This window comes from Poeciliopsis prolifica, unplaced genomic scaffold, assembly GCF_027474105.1.
Source record: "Poeciliopsis prolifica strain line A6 unplaced genomic scaffold, Auburn_PproV2 SCAFFOLD004, whole genome shotgun sequence".
In the NCBI taxonomy this organism is placed as follows: Eukaryota; Metazoa; Chordata; class Actinopteri; order Cyprinodontiformes; family Poeciliidae; genus Poeciliopsis; species Poeciliopsis prolifica.
The window spans coordinates 15,871,350-15,890,975 of NW_026562379.1; the positions used below are offsets into that span (position 1 = coordinate 15,871,350).

The following is a 19,626-nucleotide window of genomic DNA, read 5'->3' on the forward strand; positions in this document are numbered from 1 at the left end:
AACTATGGAGTTACATTTAAGTCATATTAATATATACATAATTTTTATACCTTGATTATATTAAAAAATGCCTTATGTGTCTGGAAAAAGAAATCCCCTTAATCAACATAAAGAGATTAAATTTAAATTTCTATGACCAGCCACAGACTAAAAGGTTAAAAAGGAACGATTTTGAAGAATGCATGAGCCGTGTTTGTTTTTCCAACATTTTACTATAAAAAAAAAAAACTGATGACAAAGACAACAGATTCGAATACTAAAATATCTCATAACGATCCAGCTGGCAAAAAAAAAAACGTCAGAAGAGAAAACTGATGGGAGAAAATTCACAAAAATCAACAACACTGTGCGGTAACATCCAACAGACGACACGTCCCTGCATGATTGTAACATCTCTACTCGGGTTTTCACGTCATTCACAGATAAAACCCTAATATTTTTGTAACATAAATCTGGATTAGAACAAAAGTTCACTTCATTTATTTTTATTTAAAAAACCCAAAAGTACAACTCAGTTTTATTTTCCAGTGCATGATGTCAGAATTAGTGGTGTTGGTGTTTTCAGTCGTAGATGGAAACTTTATTTTGATTTCCTGATAACGTTCTGGCAGCAGCTCACTAACATTCAGACACATAAAACTGTGCTGAGAGCGTTTCGTTTCCTGGAAATGTCCACAGACCCACGCCGTGACTCTTCAGCGGAAACGCCAGACGTCACGGCTTGGTGATGTGGACTTCGCCGGTGGTGCCGCCGTTGGTCGTGGTGGTGATGATGTACTGCGTGGGGGCCTGCTGGGTCGCGGGCGGCGGATCCAGGTGGTCGGTCTGGGTCTGGGTCTGGGTCGCGCTCTGAGGAGCCACCTGCTTCGTCTCCAGGTCAGTCTGACCCTCAGAGATGACAAAGTGCGCCTGAGAGACAAATATGAAAACTTCCAGCTCCATTTTTATGATTATAAATTATGAATAAAGTTGCCACAATGTGGAAAGACAAATGCTGTCGCCAAAGAAACGATAGTTTAGTTAGTTTGTGGTGGGATGTGTGTATTGTGGTAGATTGGGTTTGACTGGGGACTCACCGTCTTCACCTGGCTGCTGTTGACTGCAGACCCGGCGGGCGTGCCGGGCTCCGCGATCACGTACTGCGCATGAGGTAGCGCCATCATCTGGATCTCAGACGCTGTTCGAACAGTTTGGGGTTGACTTTTTATTCTCATGGATCCAAACAGAAGGAGGAGGAGAGGAAGAGCTGTGGATTTAGAGTCACTCACAGTAGCCTCTGTAGTTCCAGTTTCCGGGGATGTAGGCGTGCTGCACCGCCCCCTGCTGCTGGGCGGGGCTCAGCTCCTGACTGGGCTGCTGGGAGGCGGGGCTTAGAGGCTGACTGTTTCCCTGGAGGGACGCTCAACATCAACCAACGTAGACGTTTAGTCGTACTGCAGAACGAGTTCTAGTTATTTACCTGAGTGGCGGCTTGAGCGGCGCCAGAGGACTCCGACACCTGGATGTGTTGCACCTGGATGGAGTGCTGGCTGTAGCCATGGGGGTCGTGCAGTTGGCTCACATCGACTGTCTGGGCCTGGGAGTGAGGCGAGGCGGCCTGCAGACGCAGAAAAACACAACTCCATCATCAAATCTATCAAATATTTGGGTTTTGGAGATTTAAAGGTTGCATGTTACGCTTCCTTAGACATGTTTGTTACTTTCTTGTTAGATAATGAGATTCTAGTTTGTCATTTTTCACTCCTTTGACCAAAGAACTTGTCTTTTCCAGCAGCCATTGTACAGAGCATACAGTGGTAAACTCGTTTGACCAAACGTGCTGGAATTCAGTTTGGTGCCTGCTCATTTGTGACGCTACATTCTGGAGGTTTTTGAAACGGTGTTTGTCTTTTTTGTTAGTTTGTTTGTGTTTTTAAGGCGCTTAGCTTGTTTGTAGAAGCAACTGAAACCAAAACTGATGTACAAAAATGTGTAAAATGTGAATTTTTTATAATAGTGGAACAAAAATCTGCCAGTGGGACTGGATTTTTTAATCAATATTCAAATGTTTTTCTTGAAATTTTAAAATGTTTATTTCTCGTCAATTTTTGAGGTTTTTATTATGGAAATTACACAAAAATTCTCACAGCTCAGCCATAATATTCTGATGTACAACTAGTAGAAGGGATGATTGACATAAAAGCCACTTTTTGAAAATGTTTTAAGTCATTAGTAAATAGTTTTTTTTAGAAAATCAGAAACGGGATCTAGTATAATAAAAAATTTATTTTTGTTTGCTGGTTGTTTTCTCACCGGCGCGACCTGGACGACCTGCAGCTGGATGTGCTGCGGCTGCGCCAGACTGCCGCCCGCCTGCGACACTGGGATGTACTGGATTCGCTGGTAGTCTCCCTGGGAGGTCCGGTAGTCTGCGGTCAGCGTCTGGGAAAGCTCCGTCATGGCCTGGGTCAGCAGGTCGGTGGTCTGAGGCAAAGAAGAAAAATATTTGACCCAAGAAATCAGAGTGAAGAGAAACATTTTGATTTTCTGTCATTTAGTCTGAAAGATGCAATTAGTTCATCAGTGAATGAATGAATCTGTTCACTTATCCATCCATCCATCCATCCATCCATCCATCCATCCATCCATCCATCCATCCATCCATCCATCCATCCATCCATCCATCCATCCATCCATCCATCCATCCATCCATCCATCCATCCATCCATCCATCCATCCATCCATCCATCCATCCATCCATCCATCCATCCAAGCATACAACCATCCATCCATCCATCCATCCATCCATCCATCCATCCATCCATCCATCCATCCATCCATCCATCCATCCATCCATCCATCCATCCATCCATCCATCCATCCAAGCATACAACCATCCATCCATCCATCCATCCATCCATCCATCCATCCATCCATCCATCCATCCATCCATCCATCCATCCATCCATCCATCCATCCATCCATCCATCCATCCATCCATCCATCCATCCATCCATCCATCCATCCATCCATCCATCCATCCAGATTTTGCAGGTTCTATGTTAGAATCTTGTCCACTGACTGATTATCTCCTCCAGATGATGGTAAATGATGTTTATTCTCGGTGAATCTTTCTGAGTGTTCGTTCTCACCACTACAGCTTCTGCCGTTGCACCATCAGCGGTGATGACTGCCGGAGCGACCACCGCCGTGGTCAGAGGAGAGTGAATGGTGTTGGCCAGCTGGGCGAACTCGGGATGCTTCTTCCTGATGTGCTGCACCATCTTAGTCTGGGGGGGAAAAAAAGTTGTTTTTGTTTGAAATCCCTGCTTCTGAGTGAGGAGACGACCAGGCTGATGCAGCCCGCTCACCTTGCTGCTGTACTGTTTGGCGCAGTGCGGGCAGCAGACCGGCGCGGTTGCTATGGTTCCGGTCAGCTGGGTGTGGGTGCTGAGCATCGGGTCCGGCTCTCCGGGAGCAGCCGGGCGCAGCTTCCGGATGCTGGGCGGTAACTCCGCCCCTGGGTGGTTCTTCAGGATGTGAGCTTTCCTTTTACTGGCGCTTTTATACACCTGCAGGGAAAAAACCCACCAATAAACGGCAGGATGGAAGGAGAGACAGGAAGCTCAATTAGTGGCTTTGGGGAAAGTCAATCCGGTTTTCAGAAAACGTGTTGCTTAAATGGCCCGTTGCTATGAAACTATGTAATATTTTCACTGTATTTACTTGATGGAAAGAGGCAGCTGCCACTGCTTTTACAAAGCATTAGATTTGTACATTTTTAAATGCATGCCTGTGTTTACGCTTGCAAATTTATTCTTGTTTCTTATTGATTTGCTCAAAACAAACAAATTTATATTTAATTAGTGGCGGCTGCCACCAAAGCCACTGGACCTTCCACTTTGCATCAGGTAAATTAAGACCAAATAGTGCAATAACTAATAACTTCATCATTTCAAATTAATGAATTACTTGCAAACAGGCAATACGACTAACACTGGCATCAGCTTCTGGCAGCATTATTTCTTTTGTTTAGTGAATTTATGATCATTTTTTACCCTTTATCCATGTCAGGTTTTTTTTTTCACACTTCAGTTTGTATCATAACTACACTGACTGGCTCTGTGTTGTCTGTTATAAAATAAAAATACAAACCTTATCGCAGTACTGGCAGAAGTAATCCCTGTTGGGTTTGATGATCGGTAACGTCAGCTCCGGCACGTCGTCGATCCTCATCTCCGGATGCCGTTTGGACAGATGATTGACCTGCAGACAGGAAACCGGAGCTGAGCGAGGCGCGACTCCCCGTCCGCCTCAGTCTCCGAGAGCCGCCGCTCACCAGCATCCCTCGGCGCCGGAATCCCATCATGCACAGCCTGCATTTGAACACGAAGCTTTCCAGGTCGGTGGAGGGGACCTTGGTTTTGTGGGCTTTGGAGCGGTGGGTCCGGTCGGACTTCTTGGCCTCTCTGTCCGGATTGTGCATGCGCTGCATGTGTTCCCGCAGCTTGTCCTTCCTCTGGTGGGAGAAACATCAGTGACTGACAGTTTGGTCTCAGGTAACAAAGCTAGCTGCTAGCCGTTGGCGGCGCACCTTGAACTGCTTGCCGCAGGTTGAGCACAGGAAGTCCTTGCGGTCGGAGTGGCGCAGCATGTGGAGCCGCAGCTTGTCCGGTCGGCAGAAGGCCTTATCGCAGTCTGGACACTGGAAGATCTTCTCTGAGTGGAAGCAGCGGACGTGTTTCTTCATCTATGGAAAAGCACCAGGTCCAAAACTCAGGAGAATGAGAAAGCCTAAGGAACTTTATAACTAATCGATTTGATCAGATAAAGACAATTGGTCCATTCTGTAGACTTTTAATTTAAGCACTTTAGCTAATTTCATACAGAAATGCATAAAAAAATACAAATAATTCAACCCAGAAATAGTTTTCCTTTAGCGTTTGGTCGACATTTGTAGAATTGAACCATCGTTGGTCTTGATTTTATCGGTTTGAATTGTGTTTTCATCTTATTTATTTATTACTGATGTTGAGCTCTTTGTTTCAGCTCTTTGTGTTAAAGCACTTTATAAGATTCACAATGATGCAGGGAAAAAAAATACATCAATGCGTGAAAAACTCAGCTTTGTCTGTTTGACTTATGATCAATTTATCTTTTGATTAATCAAATTCATTATTGATTAATCACTAACTGGAGTATACAGTCTGAAAAAAAGCCATTTGTTTTAAAAAACCCATTTAGATTCAGGTATTTCTAATGTTATAAAAAAAAATGCTTAAGTGGTTAAATAAAAAATCTGCAGAATGTCCGATTTGTATGTGATTAATCGTCAGATTAACTGATTAATCGATTACTAAGATAATCGTATGTACAGTTTGAGTGTGTTGTTCTTTCAGAAAATTGCCTTTTTTGAGTCTGTGCATACCAGCTAATGATTAATCAATCATTAAATTAGTTGATGATTATTTAAATAGTTGATTCATCACCATTAATCATTTTACGCATACATCCGTTAGCCTCACTCTGGCTCAGCGACCACTTTTAACTCCGCTGCTACAAAATAAAACTCGCTTCAAGCCACAACGATTTTCTAAATATCTAATGCATAAAATGTTTTAACATAAAACAAATTGAGAAAAAGTCTTAGATAATCACAACATTTCCTGTGTGGGTTTGTAAGAGCTGCAGGCTCCAGACCAACCTGGATGAAGTCCGTGAAGCTCTTGTCGCAGGACGGGCAGCTGAAGCAGCCGTCCACGGCGTGGACGTCCACGTGGTCCTTCAGCAGCTCCAGCCTCTCGAACGTCTCCGGACACAGGAGGCAGGAGTAGGAGCGGCTCTCTGCGTGCGCCAGCAGGTGGTCCTCCAGCGCCGCGTCGCTCACGAAGCTCTTCCCGCAGCAGTGGCAGGAGAAGGCGTAGGCGTCGCGGCCGTGGACGCGCAGGTGGAGCTCCAGCTTGTCTTTGTCCCGGAAGGCCTTGCCGCACAGCGTGCATTTGAACGGCCGGAAGCTCTTCCTGATGAAGAGGTGCTGCAGCGCGGCATTCTGGGACGCAGAGAGCGGCAGGAGGTTAGCCGCAGCAAAAACCTGCAGACCTGAGGGAAGTAGACCCTCGGACATTCTTCCAACCAAATCAAACTGGGAGCAACATTTTGTTGTTTCGGCTGCTGTCATTTTAAAGATTTAATAAAAATGTTCAGAGGTCATGAAAGGTTGACCTTTCACCTTTGTAAATCCTTACTATGCTCAAAGCTAAAGCAGAACAAACAACTTAGAAAACGTGAGATTAATCTCAGAACTTTTCTAGAAAAAACTTCTGAGTTTGAAAAGTAAAAAAAAAAAAGCTATTAAATTGGATTAATAAGCAAATTAATTTGATTAATCTCAGGGGAAAAAAACAAAGAAATTTCCCAGTTTTTTCTGGACAATTTCTGACATCAATCTAAAAATTAAAGACATTTTTATTACAAATTTTCAACTTATAGAGTTCAGAAAGTCCCTGGTTTTTCAAGACTAACCTCAAAATTTCTACACGACATGGTAGCAGGTTGACCTTTCATGACCTCTGGAAACATCAACACCTTCAGAAGGTTTTTTGCTGCACAAACGTCTGACATCAATTTTATTTGATTTGAAGAACGTGTGGCCAAATTCACTCCGGTGACCTGCAGCAAGTTTTTCTGTCTCAGCTTAAAAACTAAACAAAAAGCTGAGGATGTCAGCCGCCGCCGCCGCCGCCGCCCCAGCTGTCCTACGCAAAGTAAATGTTTGTTTCTCGTCGTCTGCCGGGTTTCACCTACCTGCTCGTCCGCCTGAGAGGGAGGCACACATTGAGGAAGAAGAGACAAAGCGTGGTCAAGCGTAAAGCGGCACCAGAAAGCGAGAGTCTTCATCGGGAACAGAGTCTCAGAGTCTCACCCGGATCTTCTTGGCGCGGTGAAGGTCCTGGGAGGTCAGGTGCGGTTCTGGCTGCCCGCTCTGCGCCGGGTCGTCCTTCACGGGAACGGCCGGGTCGGGGCGAGGCGGCGGGGCGTCGGCCTGCAGCAGCGGCTCCTCGGCGGGGGGCTCCGGCGGACCCTCGTCCTCCGTCCCGGCCTCCCCCTCCGGCTCCGTGTCCACGTCCTTCAGCCCGTTCTGAGCGCCGTCCTCCTCCAGCGGCTTCTCCGTCGGATCCAGCAGCTCCTGACGAAAATGTCGTCACAACTTTGGTCGGCTGGTTTTGACATTTATGGACAAATAAATCCACCTTTCATCTCTAATATCTTTATGCTTCTTTTTAAATTATATTTATTATTATTGGTTAAAAGTTGTTACCATCACCGCAATTTATGTCAGTCTTACTGGTCAAACTCAACAACAACAATAAAATAAAAATAATAATTCTGAATTATTTATTCTTTTTTTTTTTAATAATTTTTTTCAATATTTTTAATTTTCTACTAATTTTTAGTTTTTCAATATCATTTTTAGTATCAAATATTTCTATTTTCAAAATAATTTGATTTGAGTATTTTTGTTTTAATATTTATAATTTTCTAATCATTTTTAATTTTTTATATCATTACTCTTAGTCTTTTAAATATTGTCAGTTTTTTTATCATTTATTTTTATCATTTTTAATATCTTGAATTGTTTTTGTACATAATTATTTCTAACTTTGCAGTATTTCTATTTTTTATATTTTAATCAGCTTTTTGAGTTTCATCTTTGCTTTTTTGTTTTATATTTTAATGTTTCCAATATTCTTACATTTGTTAACTTTACATGTTTTTGTGCATAAAACCTCATTTTTGGTTGTTTTTTTTCCCATAAGCCATAATCATTAAAAATGAAAAAGAATAGTAGCTCAAAATATTTTACTCTAGGTGAAATTAATCTCTTTCACTTTCTGAGACGACTGGAAAGAAATGTTGCACTTTTATGGACTATTCTAAGTTTTAAAAACAAATAAAACAAACTAAAAATGTGATTTATTTGTTTTTATTTACATTTTTTTACTGTAAAAATTGCACCAAAACATTTCTATTTTTCTGAAGACCCAATGGAAACATCTTTATCTTTACTGGCTTGCTAATATTGCTGGGCAGCTTCTTTAATCTGAGAGATTAGAAGGCCTCTTGGCCATCACCCTAATCTTTACCTCCCTCAGCAGATTCTCCATCTGTCAATTAGTTTTTTATCCTTAACCTTTCTTGTTTCTTTCTGTTTTGTCTCACTGTAAAGACGGAACGGTCCCCTTACTGCCGTCTTGTCTCCGTTGGTGTCTGCAGCCGGATCCACGCGGATGAATTTCGGCGGCCGTCCCGGTCGCCTCCCCGTCCCAAACCGCTTCCTGCCTCGCCCTCTGCCGCGGCCTCTGGATCTGAAACCGGACACTCACAGAGATAAGTAGACGTCGCGACATAAAAAAGATCAAATGAAACGAAAGCAAAAGTTTCCACCTCGAAGCGGAGCTGAGCTTGTCGTCGTGCATGTTGAGGTGCTGCTGCAGCTGCTCGGAGCTCACGAAGCGCCGGTTGCACTCGTAGCACGGCCAGTTCCACTCCTGCTCCTGGAGCGCTGGGAGAACGAGGCGAGGCGGAGGTCAGGAGGTCAGGACGCCGCTGCCGCCGCGTCACAAACCTGACAGAGGAAGAACTCACCTTTACGCTCCTCGTCCGTAACGTCGTGGATCTTCTGGTTCACAAAGTCTGCGTACGAGGCGGCGTACCAAACCTGCAGAACAAAATATTTTTAAAAAATCACAGCCATAAATAACTTTTTTTGTTGTTTTGGCTCGTTACATCATTCATCTTGCAAAGACACAAAATCTTACTAAGTATTTTTGTCTAGTTCCTTGTGAAAATATCCTAATACACTTTAAACAAAACAAATTTAAAAGCAACATTTTAAATACATGTATGTAATTTTTATTTCATTCATACCAGGAGAAAATTGTCCTGCTGTAAATCAAAACAAGTACAGCAGGTCAATGTATTTTGTGGTTCTATAGTGAAAAAATTATGATGAAAAGAAAATATATTTATTACTTCTTTTTTAGGTAAATGTCTGTGAAAAACATTCCCATTTACGGATATTTATTAATTCGTTCAAGGAACAAATAGTTGAGGAAAAAGGAAATCTGACATTTCTAACTGTCAGTTTTAGGCTTTTTTTGACCATCAGGAAATAAAATGTGTCAAGAGAATAATAAATTAAAATTCTTACCATTATAAGATATTTTTTATGATAAATGATAAAACAATAAATTCCCACCACTAGGAATGAGTACATTTTTTTTAAATCAATACTCAAGAATTATTGACTTAAAAAAAGCTCATATATCTTGTCGGAAAGTTTTTTTTGTCTTATTTCAAGTGCACCAGGACATTTGCACTAAAAACTGCATCACAATTAGTAAGACTGTGATTTTGTTCTTTCTTTGTGCCGACCTTCAGCTCCTGCTTGGGCTGGATGTGTTTGATGGTGGTGTAAAAGATGTCGGAGCCGTACTGGTAGGCCACCAGGTTCTGCTCCAGGTGGTTTTGAGCCGGCCGCACAAACATCATCCAGTTGCAGCTTTCCTCGTCAGAGAGATCCAACCAGACGTCGCTTGGCTTCCCTTCTTCCTTCTCTGCATTCAGCAGGTACACCTGTCAGAGAAACAAGCCATCAGACGCACACGATGAGAAACGATTAATCAAAGTATTCGTGATTAATCGATTACTGAAACATCCACCGACTCATTTAGTGATCGATTAATCGTTAACTGGGGGATACAGATGCAAAAAAAGGCCATGTGCTGAAAGAACGGCACACGAAGAGCAGCAATTAAACCAAACTGTACAAAATACAAATGTTTTGCATAAAAAAGAAACTTCTGTTTCTAAGTATGTTCTACCCAAAACTCATCACATCGCATTTTTAGCTTTAACTGGTTCAAATTCTGTAGAAAACACAAAAAAATCCTGTTAAACAGCGTTTCTTCCCACTTGTTAATAAAAAATAGTCAATAGTCAACAGAAAGAGCTGTCCAAAACATAAACATTCACTAAAGAAATGCTATTTTACTGAATTCGAGGCAATAAAATGTTTATTTTCTCATTAAAAATGAATTAAAGGATGTGTTTATTTGCATCTTTTTTTTTGCGTATTATTATTATATTAGAAAAGCTACGTGGTTAAATGAAAAATTAGCAGAATGTGGCCATTTTTATTCTGATTAACCGTCAGAGTAATCAATTAATCATCAGAATATTTGATTAATCCTCAATAAAACAGATTAATCGTCAGAATGATCCATTTCTAACATAATTGTTAGTTGCGGCCTTCAACAGTTTCGGGACTCTGCTGTATTTTAGGTGTTTTGGAGACTTCTCTGTGGTCTGCTCTAGGGGGAATTAGCTTGAACTCACAGCAGTAGTCGGTTGTTTGCGTTCATAAAAGAAGTGAACGCTGTGCGGCCTCACCCAACTTACTTTTAATTTAAAGTTGTGGTCTTGTAGCTCACTCTGGGAAACCAGCGGCGCCTCCACAGGGCCAAACTGGGTTCGCTTGGGGATGCGCCTCTTGGAGAAGACTCCTCCCAGGAAGCGGTCGATGTAGAGGATCTGAGGCAGGCTGGCCCTGGCTTTGGACAACACGGGCCGGTTGGGGATGGGATGCAGGGGGCCGTGCAGCGGACAGTCCGAAGGGTTGGAACTGTTGCACTCCTCGCACCCTGAGGCGGAAGCAACCAAAGGAAATGAGTCAAGCTAGATGGTTTTGTTCCAGATGTGGCGGCGGCGCAGAGCGCCACTCACAGAGGGCGTGAGGGTCGAACAGCGGAGGGTGTCGCAGCTCCCAGTCGTCCATCTCAGAGTCTTCGTCATCGACTTCGTCTGAGTCGTCTGTGGAGTCGGTGGCTCCAAGCGGGCTGCTGGGGGGCTCAGCGATGTCGGCCATGTCTGTCAGGGAGTTGGACAGATGCTCCTAGGAGAGACAGTCAACAGTTGGCTACAATTAAATATTTGTTTTTATGAGATATTTAAATATTTGGAATATCTGACAAAGACCATTGGACACAGGATAGTTATGTATGACATACAAGATAATATGACAGAAACAACCTAAACTCCTGCAGGTTTACTACATTAAACTCTGTCAGAATGCATTTTAACTTCATTTGCTGAGATCAACATTTTCACAGATAAAAGTATCTAGAGCTGAAAACAATTAATCGGATTAATCAAATATTAAAATTATCTAAACTTTTTGCATTTCAGGAATATAAAAAAACTTTATGGAATAAAAAAAGACCTGGTACAATAAAAAAAATCTATTAGCACCTTTAGCTATTCAGCTATTAATTGACAATCCAATAAATACTCAATACATCATGTTGGATCAAGCAGAAAGAGCCGAGTTTTTCTTATGTCGACATTAGGAATATATTTTATCTGCAGATGCATTCCTTGCTACAAATAGTCAATCGTTCACTGTAGGGATAGTACTATTGCATTTTAGGCAATAAAATGTGTATTTCTTTATTTAAAAGTAATCAGATTACTCATTTCTTTGCATTTTTATGTATTTCAAATGCTGTATAAAAAAGCTTGAGTGGTTAAGTGAAAAATCTGAAGAATGTGGCAATTTTTATTCTGATTAATCACCAGAGTGACTGATTAATCACCTAAGTAATCGATTAGTCATCAGAATAATTGACAGAATAGTTGAGAGGTTCATTAGCTTCAGTCCTGAATGCCTGCTCACCTGGGAAACTGGCTCCAGGATGGCTTGTGGAGCCTCTGCTACGTTACTGAGAACGTGCAGATTGGCAGCATTCACATTCTGTCCACCAGGCAGGAGAACAGTCACCTGTAGGTGAGGGAAAAAAGACCTGTTTGTGAAAAAGACCAGCTCTCAGCGAGTCAGAGAAATGTGGAACGGCGAGGCAGCCGTACCTGCTGAGTCGTGCCATCCTGCTGGATGTAAGCCACTTGAGGCTGATCAGAAAACACCGTCTGAGGAAAAGGGGGAAAGTATCTCAGAGACAGTTCTGGGCTTGTTTTGGTCTTCAGTAAAAAAAAGAGCTCCGTGTTTACTTGGCTGCCGTCTGCAGGATGAATGTAGACCAGCGTGTGCTCTGCAGACTCCACAGAGGTGAAGGAGTTGCCCTCCGCTGTGTAGACCACCTGCTGCTCCGCCCGGTCCGACTGATCGCCACTGTACACAATCTGGGTCACGGCGCTGCCTTCAAAATGCACCTGCAGCACAAAGCTCCAACTTTTAGATGAGAAAATTATCTCTCCGTTCCCTGGAACTTCACTTGATGTGACGTGATAATATTTCAGCAGTTAATTAAGGTTTTCATTTTCTGTCAGTGAGTGAAAGTGACTGAATGTCTGAACGAGCAGCTCAGGAACAGGTTCACGTCGTACCTGTGTTGAATTGTTCGAGTCGTCGTTGACGGTCTGGCTCCACACGGCCGATGCTTCCTGTTTGGTTTCCATGGCTACCAAGCGCCAGGCCCTTTAGCAGCCGCAGCGCTGTTCTCCTGGCGGCGTGAGATGCCTGAAGTACAAAAAATTAATTAAGAATCATACAAACACCTGTTATTCTAAAGGTAATACGGTCACAAAAAACTAAATTCAACTGATTTTAGAAAATATTATTTCACATTCAAAGACTTTCTTTGTCCAGATAACTCATAGAAAAACACATTTTTCTATTCATATGTAAACTACCTAAAAAATACAGCTGGGTCATTAATATTAATACCGATTCCTAATGGAGGATTGAAAATTTAGCTTCAAAGTGTTAATTTTTTTCATTCAACACTTATAATTGCATTTAAACTGCAAATAAACAAACGCCACAAGTGATTTTTAAAACAAGAAAACATTTTATTGCCTAAAATGCAACAACTATATTCCTGTTTTTCATTTGCAGCAAAAGATGCATCTACAGCTATAAATATGAAAAGCTCATCTTTCTGTTTTAACGTCCATACAGTGTAGGGCTAATCTGTTGATTATTTTTTGGATTAATTAATTAATAATTGGGTAGAAAAAGGAGCTTAATAGATTTTTTTCTGTTTTGTTTCACATAATTTGAACTGGCTGAAGCTAACACTGCCACTTGAAGAGTTCTGGTAAAACAAATTTATAGACAAAACGTTTTTTTCCATTTTAAATGCAAAATGTATAGATTTTTTGTACAATAATTACTGCTTTGAGGGTACTGCTCATTTCTGCATGCACTAGTTAACAATTAATCCATTACTAATTACTTTAATAATGGTTTCCTCATGACTAATTGTTTCAACCCTAGATCAATTTTACAATTTTCTTGTACTACTAAACATCAAGCAAAATTTTGTGTCATATTAATAATCTGATTACAAATAAAAAGATATTTTCACATATTTCTGATTGGATAAAACATAAATACATCTAGCATGGCCCTGTGTGGAAAAGTAATTGTTAAATCCTGAATTGAAGGTAATTAACAACATATTTGGAGTTGAGTAACTAAAAACAAAGCTTTCGACCAAAGAGTCACTTTAACAGAACCTGCCAGACATCATGAAGTAGGCCAAAATGAAAGGTGTGTTCACATGAAAACCCTGACAAGTTTTCATTGGGGTCATGATTCTGCACAATAGTATAAAACATATGCAAAGTGAATATGTGATGGTTCTGGAGGGGAGTCAAAGTCCAGAGGAAATTATTGAGGGGGCAAATACTTTTTTTCATAGAAAGCTCCGGAATGTAGTCATCTTTATTCTTTTTTAGCGAGGACAGAAAATCTAGATATCAATGAGTGTATCTACTACAAGCATATGCAAAATGATGCTATTGATAATTAGCGACATTTAGCCACAGTTTTGACCCGATGGCATGCCGGGATTGTCCAAAATGAAGCGGCGTGTCGCTGCGGGAACGGAGCCGCCACATGAGCCCCTCCGCGGGGGAACGTTCCACAGAAAAGGGCCGGTGATCCGCAGGCCGCTCCGGGCGAAGGGATCTAAAAACACAGCCGCGAATCCAAACGGAAAACACCAATTCTCTCCTCTCGTTCATAAACCTACTTGGTATAATCAATAAAACGTTCATTTCCCCCCCCATTTTAACCCCGCAGGTTGTCGGTCCCAACCGGACCATACCACAGAAAGCGGCGCTGTGGAAACGCGGGCAGTCACAGCGCCGCGACGCCAGCAATACGGCCGCGTAGCCCCGCACGGAGGCCCGGCAGTCCGCCTAACTCCTCTTATCACACCGCGGAAAACTCCACTCAACATCCGCCTGGAGGCCAACGGGGATTTTTAAACCGTTACCGACCGAAATATTTGGCTAAACCCACCCGTCCCCCATTTGCAGTTGAGCCCAGCCCTTCGAGTCTGCCGTGAAACAAGGAAGAACGGGCTCCATTTTGGGTGGGACTAACAACAACAGCTACATCCAAAGAGACCGACGCTAAATAAATATATTATCCGCCGCTGGATATCCGCAAAAACAAGCCGAGATTTTAATTTGCGACACCATAAACACCTCTGTACAGTCGAGCTACAGACCTGGTCGCCGTTTAATCCCATGATTTTTCACATTTTGTCGAAAACGCACAAGTTGTTCTTACCTCAGAATGGTAGCTGCAGAGATGGCTGCATTGCATATATTAACATAATCTACCTAGCAACACGCCAGAGCGCGGTATCTGATTGGTGGCTGTAAACTTTGGCGCAAAGGCACTGTAGACCGGTTTTAAATCAATATTTGACCAGTCGTGTCGATATTCTCATTACTGTAAGTGGTTTTGCTTTAGGACTAAAGCTATTGTCTACCTCTTTTAAAACAGTGTGACATCATTTTCAAATTGCAGCAACCCATATGCACAGCCAATCAGAAAATTTTTATCCTGACGTTGTCCAATCACATTTAAGTTACTGTGAAAAAGATTTTTACTCTTTCAAATGCAAAAATCCGTCTGATTTTAATTTATGTAACGAGCCCCTTTATATTTTATTTTATTTTTGTTTAATTTTAATTTTATGTGACATATTTGTATCACATTATTGGTACAAAAATGGTCTGAATGTTAATTATTCTCTTTTTACGCCTACTGATCATATTTACAAACAACTGGATTTTCCTCCATTTTGCAAATTTGGTCAATAGTAAAAAATATATATATATAAACGAAAAAACATTTAGTCAGGTAAAAAAAAAAGTGGCTTCTTTAAATTTTACAAGTTTAGCTTTATCGCTAAAAACAATGCAAATATTTACATTTAGTAATCATTTTTAAATAACCAAGGTTGAGTAGTATATTTTTAGTGTTCTGGGTAAGGTAGTAAGAAGATTCTTAAAGTAACCACAAAAGGGAGCCAAACATTCACATATACGAAATAAATAAATGAAAATAATCAATGGGATAATGGTTAATCAAGAATAAAGAAAATCATAATTCAACCCATAAAAACAATGCTGTGATGGTTTATAAAGCTGATTTTACTTAGGGACTTTATAGGTACATTTCCCTTTATTTTTTGCTCTAGATTTTATTTCAAATAACTCCAGGGATTTACATGAGGTACAATCACATCATTAACTAGGGGCTGAATTTTCCTTAAGCAGCCAGAAACTCAGCAACTGGACCCTGAGCAGTTCAGTATATGCCTTCTTTAAATAAGCTGCAGAAGTGAAAAAATAAACCTTCAGAAAGAATATCCGATTCATTAGAGGGTCGTCATCAGGCCGAAGGGAATTTGTGTGAAATTCATGATGCAATAATGAATTGCTCTCATTTAATGACAAAATCCCTGAAACCTGAAATGTGCAGAAATATTTGATTCCTCTAAATCAGGACTGAATGCATTTTTGATCCAAGAATCTGTAACATACATATATTTTCAAATTTTTTCTTTTATTAAATGCTTCTCATGAGTTGTGTTTCCGTTGACGTCCCGTGAAGCACTTTGCTTTGCCTTTTATAAATAATTTTTTCTTGCCTCTGACTGAGAAAGCAAACAAAAACATTGCAACTAATAAAAAGAAGGCTGAATGAGGGCATAAGTCTATACAACATGAGGAGAGGACATAAGGCAGCTAAAATAAACTCAACATCAGAGAAATACAGGATAGACTGATATTTTTGCGTCAACAAAGTTTCATAATATCAACATATTTTAAGGCCAAGCCTTTCCAAATTGCAGTCCCCCCATATGAGAAACAGACATATTTGTTTTTAATCATTCAGCATAGCTAAAATATAGTAAACTTTGCTCTTTGTGCTTTATTTAGACTCTTCTGGGCAGCAAGGTGTAACATTTTTATTCTAATAATGAATGTAAATGATGATTTTAGCAACACTACATTGATTAAAGGTAAATAGCAAGTACACTGCTACTGATTTTAGAAGAGTGATGTGAAACTCTTTATAACTTTATGTTTAATTCACAAGAAAACAATCATTTGCAGTATTATTATGATGTATTAAATTTGAGCAACAATTCTCCTTTAAAAAGGAGCTTAAGGTTTTTATTTTAAGTCCATTCTGCGAGACAAAGCACTAAATGAAAAGCTAACGACTCAATGCCATTTGCCAAGCACTATGAAGCAAGTTTGATCAGATGGACCAAAATATACAAAATAAATTGTTTCCAAATCAACTTTTTCAATCATTAACTTTTGAAACTTCAGCTAAACTTGCAGTTGTGTGTCTGCGTCTGGTGAATGTTTGGTTGAATCCAGAACATTTTATGAACAGAAGTTTAAAAATAAAATGACTCAAGTAAAAGTAAAAAGTGCAACTTAGTAAAAATATTCCTAAAAGTGCATTTATTTAAAAGAGATTTCTCAAGTAAATGTTTTAAAAGGCAGTGAGATTCCACCGCTGGCCGCCTGGCGGCGCTGTTCCCTCTCAGCTCGGATGGAGGGGGGGCGTAAACGAGGGAGGAGGCAGTAAAGGGAGAGAGGAGCCACAATTTGCCCACATTTCCCCAGCAGTCCGACACCGAGGCGCTTCCCAGTCCGTGAAACAAGCAGAACCTTTTTATTTGGACCCGTTCGGTTGAGCCGGCAGGGGGGAAAAAACTCCCGAACCGTCCCCGGGACCCGGTTTGTTTGCTCCTGGTTCCTGCGCGCAGGAGCAGCTGAGGGGGATCTAAGTTATTTCCAGCGGATCAGGAGAGCCTGGAAGATGGGTTCAGTCCCTGCGCTTTCTGCCCTGGTTTTGGGCATCGTGGTTCCAGCCCTGGCCGGATACATGGAGGTAAATGTTCCCGATTCATCCCTGAGACTCAAAAGCAAATTACAAAAATCTGCGGAGCCACAATAATAAGCGACCCATTTGCGCATTATCATTATACTTCTTGCCAACAAGTAGCCCGATCTGAGCGCCTCTGTTTGCTGTTTACACATTCCTTGTTGCTTCAACTGAGCTCCTAAAATGATACGAGAGGAGGTTTAATCATTAATCAGCTCGCTTTCCAGGTCATTCTCCGCCTCATTCCTGAGCTGTGATTGCAGTTTTGTCTGCGAGTCGGGAGACAATGTGCGGCCGGGGCGTCCGGGTTGAATAACAGCAGAGTTTTGCTGCAGAGATCAAATGAAAGACGCTCCGAGGGGCCTGCAGGGGACACAATGGCTTCTGCAGCGGATCATAAACCCCGAAGAGAGGAAATCCTTCACCTCGGGTCCAAAATGTGGCTTTTCCTGCCTCCTTCCTGCAAAGTGACTCATTATTTCTGATTAACTTCGGTTCTGTGGATGGTGGCAGTTTATTTACTGCACAATTCAGTTTATTTATACAAATAAATGTCATTTTTAACACTTAGAATCAGGCCAATCCAAACACAGGCACATTTTAGTTTGGCTTATTAGTTCAAATGTAACCTCTAAATCAATAGACGTGTTAATATTCACCATGAAATTGCGCAAAAACAAATTCGCTAAACAGAAAAACAAAAATTTCGAAAAAAAAAATCTTGCTTTTGTTCTTAGATGGAGTCAAAACTGCAACGGAAACACTTTTTTCCCTCGCGCGTCACGAGTCTAGTGATCAACGTCCGATGTTTACTACCGGCGAAAACAACGAAGAAGACAACCGGAAGTGGGAGGAGAATGATGGCGTCAAACACAAACAAATCGATTCAGTGTGACTTTAACTGTTTTTCATATTCAACGGAAACACAATTGTAAAACTGTCGAATGTGGAACTAGAAGTTATTCATCAATATTAAGGAATTATTCACTTAAAACAATCTCTTGATGAAAGGTTAACTGTAAATCAGTTTTGTCTTATTTCAAGTGTACTAAGATATTTTGCACTAGAAACTGGACCAAAAATACCTGGTAAGATTTTGTGTTTTTGCAGTGCAGATAGGAACATTAACAAAATTTTTTTGTCTCAGTCGAACAGTGGCTTTGGTGATGTGAGTCATTGAACCTTCTGAAGGGCGGAAATGTAAACATTTTCAGTATTTTCGATCATATCTGTCATGTTATGATCTCAGGTCACGTCTGAACCTGCGCAGTCAACAATAGTCATCCTCACTCAGTGACGCTGTTCGTATATTTAGCGGCTTTTCAGACACAACAATCAATATTGATCAGAATTGGATTCGGCAGATCAGGCTTTTAAAAAATCGGTGATCGAATAGAAAACTGCAATTGGTGCAAATAAAATGTCTGAATATTTTACACTGTCAGTGTTATCACACCAAAAGCTGAACGTCATGTTTTTAAATCTAAAATAAACACATTATTGTGTAAAAATGATCAAACGTTTCAAAATTTGATGCTACTGTGAAATATGGTTGCATTATGGAGCTGAAACGTTGCCAGGGTTTTCTCACACGTTTTGCCAGATTGTTATTCTACTCTATGGAGAAAACGTTCTGCTAAATGAGCGTTTCCTGCTCATTTCGACGAGGAAAGCATCAACATTTTACCAGAAAAATTTACACATGGAGGTGAAAGCTGAAGCGCAAAGCAGCTTAAATTAAAATGTTTGTGAATATTTTAAACTTGGAGTTTGTGACGTTATAAAACACGCCGGTTGTAGCTTTTTGTAGTCAAATGACAGGAGAAACAGTGATGTAATGGATATCAAAACGCTAATTCAATCACATTAGTGGCCATTTAAACTTTGATTGGTGCTGCTGTGGTAAAATATCATAAAGCTATTCAGTTTTTTAAGAGGATTTTGCCAAAATCCCCTTCAAATAAAAGTGGAAATATTCTTATTTCTTTACAATCTAACATTAGTGAGTCATTCAAACTTGTTTTCAATCTATTTTTGCCTCTTAATTATCAAGTGGAATAAAGAAGCAAAAATTGCGAGCAAACAAAAACAATTAAAATAGTCAACTGAATAGAATAGTGAAGATGCTGATAACAACCTGGGAAAGTAGATACTTTTTTTTCTCAAGCTTGATGAATAAATAAAATCTGGATGTCCTATTTTCCTGCTGCCTCATCACTGCAGACTCTTGCAGAGTTTTGCGTGTGTCTTGGTGCAACAATGCTGCCATTTCCACAACAAACAGCCCCCACCCCGAGGGCAAACAGTCTTTTTTCTGCTCAAACGTGACAAACATTTTCAACGGGATGCCTCCTCCTGACTCTGCTTATCAAGCTTCTTCCGCTACGAAAAAATAGAAAAGTTGGCGGCTCAGCCATTTT

General features: G+C 40.9%; 2 protein-coding genes across 7 annotated transcripts in view; one reads left to right on the top strand and one right to left on the bottom strand.

Annotated features, from left to right (window-relative positions):
• Positions 1 to 469: 469 nt before the first annotated feature.
• prdm10 (PR domain containing 10) lies at positions 470 to 14,615 on the bottom strand. Of its 2 annotated transcripts, XM_055028868.1 has the most exons (24): positions 14,306 to 14,365; positions 12,382 to 12,514; positions 12,046 to 12,207; positions 11,905 to 11,964; positions 11,714 to 11,818; positions 10,765 to 10,933; positions 10,441 to 10,682; positions 9,415 to 9,615; positions 8,626 to 8,698; positions 8,425 to 8,542; positions 8,225 to 8,345; positions 6,902 to 7,165; positions 6,784 to 6,795; positions 5,684 to 6,028; positions 4,574 to 4,729; positions 4,319 to 4,498; positions 4,135 to 4,245; positions 3,351 to 3,551; positions 3,132 to 3,269; positions 2,293 to 2,463; positions 1,460 to 1,597; positions 1,269 to 1,389; positions 1,077 to 1,177; positions 470 to 909 (listed from the first exon to the last, which is right to left on the bottom strand). In XM_055028868.1, exons 2-24 carry the CDS (start codon positions 12,451 to 12,453, stop codon positions 715 to 717), a joined length of 3,456 nt encoding a protein of 1,151 aa, XP_054884843.1. In that variant the 5' UTR covers positions 12,454 to 12,514; positions 14,306 to 14,365; the 3' UTR covers positions 470 to 714. The 2 variants fall into 2 exon arrangements, with proteins under 2 accessions (XP_054884843.1, XP_054884844.1); XM_055028869.1 differs by lacking the exons at positions 6,784 to 6,795; positions 14,306 to 14,365 and adding an exon at positions 14,579 to 14,615.
• A 2,296-nt stretch (positions 14,616 to 16,911) lies between these two features.
• aplp2 (amyloid beta (A4) precursor-like protein 2) overlaps positions 16,912 to 19,626 on the top strand; it is a 66,782-nt gene continuing 64,067 nt past the window's right edge. For 2 of the 5 annotated variants that reach the window (XM_055028014.1, XM_055028018.1), the window contains exon 1: positions 16,913 to 17,212. In XM_055028014.1, coding sequence (XP_054883989.1) covers positions 17,141 to 17,212 — 72 coding nt within the window. In that variant the 5' untranslated portion in view covers positions 16,913 to 17,140. Of the gene's footprint in view, positions 17,213 to 19,626 lie in introns of all 5 variants that reach the window. The other 3 variants (XM_055028017.1, XM_055028016.1, XM_055028019.1) reach the window with 3 other exon arrangements.

Coding starts and splice junctions, on each gene's coding strand:
- prdm10 (XM_055028868.1), bottom strand. CDS start 12,453: ATGGAAACCAAACAGGAAGCATCGGCCGTGTGGAGCCAGACCGTCAAC. Junction 12,208..12,381: donor ACTCGAACAATTCAACACAG/GTACGACGTGAA, acceptor TTTGTGCTGCAG/GTGCATTTTGAAGGCAGCGC. Junction 7,166..8,224: donor CCAACGGAGACAAGACGGCA/GTAAGGGGACCG, acceptor CATTTTCGTCAG/GAGCTGCTGGATCCGACGGA.